Source organism: Alligator sinensis, unplaced genomic scaffold (genome assembly GCF_000455745.1).
Source record: "Alligator sinensis unplaced genomic scaffold, ASM45574v1 scaffold692_1, whole genome shotgun sequence".
Classification (NCBI taxonomy): Eukaryota; Metazoa; Chordata; order Crocodylia; family Alligatoridae; genus Alligator; species Alligator sinensis.
Window position 1 is genome coordinate 1,780,941 of NW_005842238.1, and position 10,800 is coordinate 1,791,740.

The 10,800-nt window shown below is 42.1% G+C and overlaps 1 protein-coding gene across 1 annotated transcript in view; it reads right to left on the bottom strand.

Moving 5' to 3' along the window:
- CIT (citron rho-interacting serine/threonine kinase) overlaps positions 1–10,800 on the bottom strand; it is a 112,306-nt gene that overhangs the window by 85,432 nt on the left and 16,074 nt on the right. The window contains exon 9 of the mRNA XM_025208571.1: positions 2,166–2,346. Within this exon, the coding sequence (XP_025064356.1) occupies positions 2,166–2,346 (181 nt within the window). The remainder of the gene's footprint in view (positions 1–2,165; positions 2,347–10,800) is intronic.

Sequence of the window (10,800 nt, forward strand, 5' to 3'; positions counted from 1 at the left end):
GGGGGGGGGGGGGGGGGGGTAAATAAAACCTGAAATTCTTCAACAATGAGTTAGGACATCATAGTTGCCAAAGAAAGCATCCAACTTAAGACTAACAAGGACACAAGCTTTTTTAAGTTTTGCTTCTGTAACTATCTATTGTTCTCGCTCATTTACTGTCTGGAATTAGGCTGTTAAATGCCTTGGGGCAGGTAATATATCTTATTTGCTCTATAAAGCAGAGTAGGCACTTCATCATAAATAAGAAGTCATGCTTACTTCAGGCACCAGCAACAGGATAGAGGGAGCTCACTAGCTACTGTGCTAGTTGAAATAAATGACATAATGGAGTCTTCATACAGTCCTCATATTTAATAGCCCCTCCTTAAATAAAAAGCAAGAGCATGCTGCCAATGCAAAGCCTAAAATTAATTTATAAAAAACCTGTTTGAAATTATGGAGGGTATGTCCTAAAACAGAATCTTCTTACACTTAATTTTTCTCCAAAATAATCTTAATAAGACATTGTTTTTGTATTCCAACATGAGAGAAACGAGAATACAAGAGACAATGCAACATGACTTCAGCCATCATAATTCCCCCATCACATATTAAATTTTGGCCCACTTCAGCTGAACCCTTACTATTCTACTACTAAAACCCAAAATTAAACACCAGCAGACATGTTTATCTGTCAGATGTACCACCTACTATCCAAAAGATCATTGAGAAAACAGACCTGCATTGACCTGCAGCACCTATGTTAAACTGAGCCTTTAAACACCAGAGATACGCCAATGCACCTGAGATTTAACCTCAAATGCTCTCTTTTCGTACTGGGGCTCCAACACACACACACACCTCTACCAATATACATAAATCCAGTATTGGGCCTCTACTGACGGTTACATGAATGACATTCTGGTTCTGTCACATGGAAGTCTATGTAGGGATAGATCAACATCACAATTCGAGAAAGATTTTAACCCCACAGATGTTATTTACCATGTACCTCCCCAAAAGTCCTTCTGTTGATAATGTTAGATAACACCCCGATAGATTACATTCCTTCTTTCAATTGTTATTATGCCTTCCTCTTCTCCATCCTTTACCCTGAAGGCAACACCTACTGGAAGGACAGTCAGTGGTTCCCTTATTACTGGCCTAGCTATCATATAACCTTGATTCACAACACTGGAAAGATCAGGGATGCCAAAATACCACAAGATTTAGTTCTAGTACTTTTAGTAGCACAACCAACATGACAGAGACATTATAACTTGATTAAGACATATTGTCAGTTTTAATTCCCAGTGGGGGCTAATTAGCAGCAATGAAAGACAATGGTTGACATTAAAATATAATACCTTAGTATGTTGAGTCACCCAATCAGCTAAAGCCTCAAGGTACTGATGTAAGGACTTCTCAAATTGATGTGCTGCACTAATGCTTTCTCATTCATTCTAATACCAGAAGCCATGCACCCATCATGTCAAAGGGTTTGCACTATGCTATTCTTCCTCTCCCTGTCTCAGTTTTCATTACAAAATCTTTTCTTCCATTACAAAATCTTTTCTTCCTAAATAAAGGTATTTTTTCTAGAGCTTTTTATCTCATCACATGCTCATGCCCAGCACAGTTCATGCAGATCTCTGACCCCATAATATACTAATACAGCAATGCCCAGGCTTAGCATTTAACTTGACCTAGCAGTACATCCTGCCAGCTCAGTGAAGCTCAATCTCTGGTTCACTGGCCCATCACCACATGTTCCCAGATTACTGGAGCTCTATCTGTGGATCACTGACCCAGCCTCACCCTCCCTACCTCTCCTCCCCCCCCCCCCCCCCCACGACCCAATAAAACACACCCCCACTTCAATCTCAAAAGTCCTATTCCAAAGATCTGCAATACCAGAAATCAAGCCACCCACTCCCTTCCAGACAACAGCAGCCCTAACTAAAAGAAAGTAACCAAATCACGATTTTAGAAAATTCATTTTCAGACTCAGAGACCAGTATCAGATGTACAATCACAGCAGCAACAGATAAAGCTTCAAGTCGACAGCTTTCCTAAAGCAGAGTGGAGGCCAGTTCAGAGCTGCTTTCCACCACCTCCCCCAACCTGCTACAAACGCTGATTTTCTTCTACCAATCCTTTTCACTTAAACAGTAACCTCTACTTACTCTGACCTGAGGATCCCCAGTGTCTTGATAAATGAAAACCCTACAAATGGCAAATCTTCACCAGAAAAACCTGCTGGGTTCAACTGGCGCGGAGAGGATAAAACCCGCGAATTCTTCTCTGGTTCATCAAAATTTGAGGTGTCATCATCAGACTTGAGGGTAGGAACGAAGGGGGGAGGAGCTGGTGAAAAAAGCAAGGAGAAAAGACAAAATTCAGCTACAGTTAGCTCTGCAACGGTCCCACTCATCCAGTGCTTGCAATGGCACTGCAGCTCCTGCTTTTAATCTTGCTAACACAAGCAGACTGAGCTGCTGCTCTCAAATCGTATTACAGCAACAAGAGATTAACCCCTCAGCTACCAACATGGCTACCATTCTGCAGGCAGAATGTCTCCCATGCTGGTTAAACTGGTTTTCTTTTTAACACAGGTATGTTAACTAAGACCAAAAGGAAGCAGCATAAAAATACCTACTATATTTAAAGGTCATTTGTTCCTGATCTTTCTAGAACAAGAAAGATGTCTCTAAATGTGCCCAATTAGTGGAATACAATATTACATCAGAATATAGTCTGCTACCTTGCTGGCCAGCTAACAGATCATTTTTGCCCATCCTCACTATCTAAAGCACTCCCAGTACTGATTTCTGGTCCTGTTACCAATAAATTGGTCTTGTTCCTGGAAGATTTCAACAAGCTGTAGCTGATAAATTTGAACAGCTCTTGAAAAGGGGAGAAAAAGAAATAAGGATTATTCCCCAAGATAGTTTACTAGGGATTTGGAACTCTTGGTGGGACACCACTGCAGTCTGGCTCCGATACAATCACCTTTGAATAAAGATTTCACTGGCAGGAATTATAATTTCTTACTCTAATTTCTAAATTGGTGACAGCTTAACTTGCAGTTGTTTAATTTCAGCCCATTTTCTAACCTTTGCTGCAATTTAATTAAGCCAAAGAAACAAAAGTTCTTTTAAATGATGTACGGCACCCCAGTTCCCTGCTGGTTTGGCTATGTGAGTGAAAAGAATGAATGTAAAAGCCTGCTGTGCAATTCCTACCTTATTAAATCATGTTCCCTCCCAGGAATTTTTTTTTTTTAAACATTTCATCACTCGGGTCCAAAACTCACTGAAAATCTACTAAGCTCTCTTTTGCTCTGTGAAGGAGACAGCTCTTCAGTCAGCAACTCGAACATGGCTCATTGTTACAAGCTGATGGAAGTGCAGTGTGCTAAAACCGTTACCATGGATCCAGTATAGATCTCCTGTAGCTGAAGGGCTGATGAGAATTGAAGAACCAGGAACAAACATTACAGCCCCTGCAGTGCAGGCTCCCTGCTCCTCACTCTGTGCATGCTCTGAGTTTAACCCTACCTGCCTACATTCATGACAGATGCTGATGCTTATCTGACTGACACAAGCAGAATGAGTCACTGCTGGAGCTTGCTAGCTCCCTCTAGGTTGCCAAAGCCTTTCACAGCCCTGTTTTTAACTCTTTACTTCCTATACAAATGTATGCTTAAGAAAAATCACCAGACCAGCATTAATAGGCAAAAATCAGCCTGCTTAAATCACTAAACTGCAACAACACATGCATGCTTCATTAGTGACTCTCCAGGGAGCCATCCTGAAACTGCTTCCAAGCAGGGAAAGGGAAGAAAACTCCATGAAGCAGGCAAAATGCTGTTCACACACAGTAGTCTCAAGCACAGAGTGGGGTGAATGGAGGAAAACCCAAAATTCAAAAGCGTGCATTAAAAATGCATCATTTTACCTCTCAGACAGTCTTCAGAGCTTTTAAGTCTTCTTTGTTTGGATCAGGTTAATAAGTTCTAAAATTTCTAATTTTTCTTTTTTTTAAATCTAACTAATATTTGCCAGGAACTCTGTTATGCTGTGAATTAGTGTCCAATATGGCTCTTCTGTTCTCTGATTTCATTCATACAAGCACAAGAGCAACTGAAAACAATTCAACTTCATTAATTATAGCATCTTTCATACAAATGGTATTCCATAAAAATGTTTTGGCTTTTTTAAACTAATATTTGGGGGCAAAAATGAATTAATGAGGCTAAACAACACAGAAAGGAGCAAACTACCTCATTTATATGGTAAAGTCTAGAACCCCTCTTGGTTAGCCAAAAACATCTCTTATCTCCATATAAAAAAATGTTTGGCAGATTTTTTTTAGCTTTGAAAAAGAGATAACTAGAGTTTCACCTTTCACCAAGAAGGCAGAAAGCTACAAATATCTACCTACTTACCTACCTATATACAAAAATACACATAACACATACATACATACATACAGAGTGATGGATAGATGGAGATAGGAAGAGAGAGCACAAGTCAGCCTCAAGCAACTAAACAAAATCTTTCCTCTTACCAGTAAAAATCTTACAGAAGGCCTGACTCAGACTACAAAAATTAAAGAATGTCCAATTTAAATAGATTTAAGATCACATTTTATTCAGTTATTCATTTTGAGGTTTAAGGAAAGGTCTACAGAAAAGAAAGATAGTGAAAGCAAAATGAAAAGAAAAAAACCTGAATTTGCCCTCTACTTTGCATCTCCTGGGGAGGCATTCATGTGAGAAGAGCTATTACCAAGCTAACACTGCTCAAACCTTATAACCCTGTTACATTTTTACTATCAAGAAACAATAGAAAAGGAAATTCAGAAAAGGCACTTCTGGCTGTAAATGTATCAGAACAGCTAACACTGACCAAAAGTGAAAGAGCTACATTTTAAGAGGTTTCCAGCCACTCTAGATGAGAGCAAACTCACAGGAGAGAAGGAAAGAGATGATGCGCTAGATCCACTCTGCTGGTTTGGCTTTGTTAATCACTTGGTAATGACTTTAGATTCTTTATTCCTACCACAAAGGAATTTCCTTACCCAAGTCCTAAAAATGCCTATAGGATAAACTGCAAGCCTTAAAAGTATAGAAAAGGGAACAAGCTGGTTGTTACGCAAGGGTTCTGTGCAAGGGGAGCTTTGGATAAACTGGATACTTACTTCCTGTTTAAAATCTGAGTCCCATCCCTATACAACTATGTACCCTCAGAGCAGCAGAATGAGCACTAGTGAATACAAAAGTGATATTATGTATCCAGAATATTCCCAGTTGCTTCTCAAAAGGGAAGAACCTCACCCGAGCTCAAGACAAGACTGTGAAATGAATGGAGAATGCGCACCATTCTACCCTGCAAGATAGTTTCTACCCCTTCTAGGTGTATTCAACAGGTGACAAAACTACACTATTCAGAGAAGAATCTAATCCTGATGCTTCAAGTCGCATAAATCTGATCAGTGCATGGATCATTTTCTGCCTATGACGTGGCAAATAAGTATACATTTTCTGCTCAGCTTTTAAATACCTTCCAGTTGCATATTGCATAAAAGTCCGTCGTATGCCCAGATACCCATCTCACAAGGAAGGATATAACCCTCATCCATCTGTTCCAAAGAATGACTTTTGGAGGTAAAGGGGTTATTGTATGTTAGTTTAAAATATATATATATATCACTGCAGTACATTATCCCCTTTATCATAATCTTTAAGGTGAAACTAAATAGCTCTTCTGAGGAAAAACAGTTTTTTAAACGGTGTGTCAGTATGTAGACTTACGGCTACTTCAACGAATATTGCCTTAATAGGGTCATTCCATCATTTCAAATTATTTCCATGTAACTTCAGAGACTGGATATTGCATTTCCCCTGGGTCAGTGAAAGACTTTATTGGAATAGGGGATTTAGAGGAACAATAGAACCTTTCCACAGAACAGAAATTTATCTTTTCTTGACCTGTCAGGTGATCTATATATTCTTCCTGGAGTCAAGAATTTACACAACCTTTCCAAGTAGCTTTAGCATTATTCTCTCTAGTGTTTTAAGATACCTATTGGAGTTACTAAAGGGGGGAAAAAAAAACAATTTATAGCATCTGTTCTGAATTATATCTTTAAGGATATTTATTCTAAAAGAGACTAACTGAACAACAGTATGAAGAAAGACATAAAAACACAGGCCTAACCTATTTAAAGCAGTATTCGCTGTCAGAAAAAGAAGCTAACCTGAGTATGTTATTTTATACTTTGAAGACAATGAACTTCCTAAAATATCTTCTGAGAGCAGTACCCCTCCCAACCTGTATTGCATCAGGTATCAAATGGACTTAAGAAAGAACTTGATCTTAGCCCACAAGAAGCTGAGAAGCAATTTTTACTGAAGACGAAAGTGAAAAGATTTAAGTTATTACCAGGGATCCAGGTTTTCTGTTTGCTGCAGAAAAACATGGATTTTCCCCTTTAAAGGAGAAAAAAAGTGGGAAACTGTGGGTTTCCCCTTCCAGGCTGGCAGAGTTCCAGGCTGCAAGGGGCTATATGCAGAGCAGGGAAGGGCAATTGGAGGCAGGGGGCACCATGTACACATGCACACACATGAATGTGGCAGCCAGGTGGAGAGCAGCTCCCACAGCTCCCTGCAGGTAAGTCTATGGGGCACAGACCACACAGTAAGGGCCAGGGGGGCACAGACCACGAGATGAGGGGGCCACAGGCAACTTGGCAGAGGGGCAGGGGACACAGGCTGTGCAACAGGGGACAAGGGGCACATGCCCCCCCCCCAGATTTCTGCACCCACAGTATGGCGCAGGGCTGCAGCCGGGCCAGACCAGCTGTGGGCAGGAGCTGCCTCCATGGCCCAGCAGGCAGACCCAGTGCGGGAGGGAGAGCTGTGCCACCATGGCTGCCAAGGTAAGGCACCTCCTCCCCACCCAGCAGCAGCGGGGGCACAACTCACCATGGCAGCAAGGTGTTGGTCTAAGGACATAGGCAGGCAAAGTTCTTTGGGTAGATGTAATATCTTTTATTAGACCAACTGAGTAGTTGGAAAAAAGTTCTTGCAAACTTTTATTAGATTCAGTTGGTCTAATAAGAGATATCACAACTACCCAAAGAACCTTGCCTGCCTAAAAAACGTTTAGCATGCAATATTTGGATCAGTAGCTAGCTGCCAATCATACCCTGCTTCTTCTGTGCGTTTCCTTTCAGGGTGTTATCAAATGTTTGAAAGGATTACGTTTACAGTTTTCCTGTTCACCCCTGATTATTAAAGTGAATGACAAAATTATTCTACCTATTAACCCAACTTTCATTCCACCCCACCCTTCACTGTCCCTTCCTACGGAGGGCCGGGCCAGGCCAGGTGGACCCCCTGAAACCTGCTTGTGGCCCTCCAGGGGGCCACAGGACCCCCCCGGTTGAGAGCTGCTGCTTTAGTCTTCCAAAAGCTAGCATAAGCAAATATAATGGACAAACATTTTATTGTTTCACAAACACACTCTTGATAAGGTGCAAATTAACATAAAAAATGTTTCAAATATCTACTGAAGCAGATTATGCTGGCTGACTGAATTTACTAAGAGCTACATTCTGCTGCTACCAGATCCCATAGAGGCTGGAAACTTCATAAAGTGGAAGGTCCAGCTTTATGTGCAAAACAAAACATCTTACATTGCCATAACACCAAACAACAATATCAAACAAAAGATCCTTTAATGGCACAAATCCTAACCTGAAATCTGAAATTCAGATTGATTATCCTGGTACTTACAGGGTACAAGCACAAGAGTAATGGAGTGCTTCTTATGTATAAGCTAGCACCAATGGTTTTTAATAGAGTTTGGGATTCTTGAAAAAAATAAAGTATGGGATTGTTGAAAAAAGAAAAAGTTGATACTCAGCCCCACAAGATAAGCAGACAAATAGTCATCTGAAACTTGTGGAATTGGTATAATAAACTGTCAAGAGGTAGAAATTTCTTAGGGTGGTATCTTTTATTGAACCAACTACGCAGTTGGGATAGTTAGACAAGCTGCTGAATGCAAGGCATGCTTCAAATGCAAAGAAGAATGCCTTGCACTGGAAAGCCTAACTTTAATTGCAACTACACAGTTAAGGAGTGGGCAATATACTGCCTGCCAATTGACTGTATCCGGCCCGCAGCTGCTCCCACAGTACTCTGCATGAAGCTGAGCCTTGCTTGCTCCTGCCTGGGGCAGCCCACACCACACTCCCACCCACACCTGCCCAGCTCCAGTTCCGGCCAGCACACACAACACTGCTGCTGCAGCTGCACAAGCACTGCTCGACTCCCCCTGCCTCCAGTGGCTCCTCCTCCTGAACTACTCCAGGCAGGGGGAAACCGCAGCCAAGCAGCTCCTGCCCCAGCGCACAGAGCTCCAGCTCCTGGACACCTTCCAGCAACTCTGCCCTCCCAGCACAACAAGCAGCCACCTTTGGGCAACCAAATGAGTAGAAGGTGGCCAGGAGCTAGAGCCAGAGTCCAACAAGATGGAGCAGGAGCCACCCAGCTGCAGTTTCCCCCCTGCCTGGAACAGCACATTAGGGGCAGGAGGAGGAGGAAGAGCTGCTGGAGGCAGGGAGAGCTGAGCAGTAGCGCTGTGCGAAGCTTTGGTCCGCGATTCAATTCAATGGAGATTCAGCCCAATTCAGTGGCTGAATCTCCCAACTGAATCAAAGGACCCTTTAAGCTCTTCAAATCAAAATCGGAACCCTCTGAATCGATTCGGAAAGATTCGGATTTGGACATAGACACAGCTTTAAATGTTTTTTCTCCCACATGCGCACAGCCTTGCCCCCTGCCCCCGCACAAACACCCACACACTTACCCCACCACACAATATACAAGAGTAAGACTTTATTTTGAGCTATTATGCAATTGCCTCTATATACACTATTAAAAAAAAGCAAACATAAATCAGGACAGAAAATATTTTTTTAAATATAATTAAGTATGTTATAGTAGATCATTGATTTTCAGTATATGATTTTTTTATAAATCTATAATTTGTTAAATTATATCATCTGAAATCTTTTGTGCGTGCAGCCCTTGACAGCCCACCAAAACACGTTAAGTGGCCCACCAACCAAAATAACTGCCTACCCCTGACAGGTGGTCCTATAAAAAAATATCACCCTAAGAAATCCTTGCCCCTCACATAATTTATGGACCATCATGACTACATCATAACTCTTACGCTACCATAAACTATCAAGGAAATTTGCTCTTCAGTTTATTAAGTCTCAATGTGTTCGACTCCTTTAAAAACATAAGAAAGATACAATTCATGACCCAAGATCATTTGGTTTAGTTAATTGTAAACAATGTTCTAAAAAATGATAGTTTCAGAGACTGAGATGGTTTGCAGAGTACTTGTTTCTCACATGTGTGCGGGCCAGCTCCCGATCCCGTCCTTGCCGTGTGCGAGCCGGGCCCGTCTTTGTGCACGCAGGCTGTGGCCAGCAGCCTGGGCACGCGGGGCCGGAGAAAACCGCGGGGCGGTATGGTACGCAAGTGCTAGAATCAGTTACGGAGGCGTAATGGTCGATTGAAAAGATTATTTACTTACACCGAAGATGGTCGCGGTGTAGGCTGGACAGCTTTCCAGGCGCAGCTCCGCTTGAATCCTCGTTGGAGGACTCTGACAAACTCAGTTCTTTGACCCTGGAGTGGTTTAGGCTCCGCGGGTTCAGCAATTCTTTCCTCACGGAGTAGCTGAATCTCCATGGGTTCTGTTCGGTTCCCAGGTCCCCCAGAGCTGTTAAGACTCCGTGGGTTTGAAAATTCGGTATATAGGATAGGGATACATCTAGGATTGAGCTCGGCGATGGGGAGAGGCTAGAGGCCGTTCGGTAATTGGGCCCCGGAGTTATTAAGGCTTCTCGGGTTCGGTTCAGTAATTAAGCCTCTATTGCCTTCTTAAGAGAGACGTGTTGGGTTCGAAGGAATTAGCAGCACTTAGAGATCTTTACGCTCCTTTCCTCTCTCTCTCCGTCTCTCTCTCCGGCTTGGGCGGAAACCACCCAAGTTCTTTATACGGCTAGCAAGCCAATAGCTAGCCGCCACATATGCATAATTTGGAACCGGCCAATAATGTGGCACAAATCTAAATACAAATGGCGGGAACTCCTTTGCACTGTGCATCACCATGATGCAAAAGAAATGCACCATGCAAAGAAGGCTACAAACGGCGGGAAATACTCTTTTGCACGCGGGTTCTCCTATTGCAGCAGAACACTCCACCGTGCAAAGGAGCTGCAATTTAGCGGGAACATAATTTAGCGGTGCCGAAGCACACACAAACAAAAAAAACCACAACTTTGGGTTGTGACAACATGGTACTAGTGCCTCACTATTTCCAGCTGCCAAATAGAATTTCCTGATATTACAACCACTGCTTGCATGTACAAGTATTTGTCATAGGGGTTTTCTAAATATAAGGTGGCTTATGTAATTGTAAACAGGAGTATTCACAACAAAAAAGAAAAATATAATCCTTAAACAGATGTCAGTCTACACCAAGAAAGATTTAGAGAATCCTTGTACTAATTAATTTCTAGTAGCAAAAACTCCATTTTTTACTCTGATCCTGACACAGCCTTGGCTGTGATGATATAATTGGGGATGGTCCTGCCTTGAGCAGTGGATCGGACTAGATGACCTCCTGAGGTGCCTTCCAACCCTCATTTTCTATGATTTCATGACATAAGTTTATACACAGAGAAGATAAAAGAAATATGGTTCACATAATAAACTGAATCAGAGAT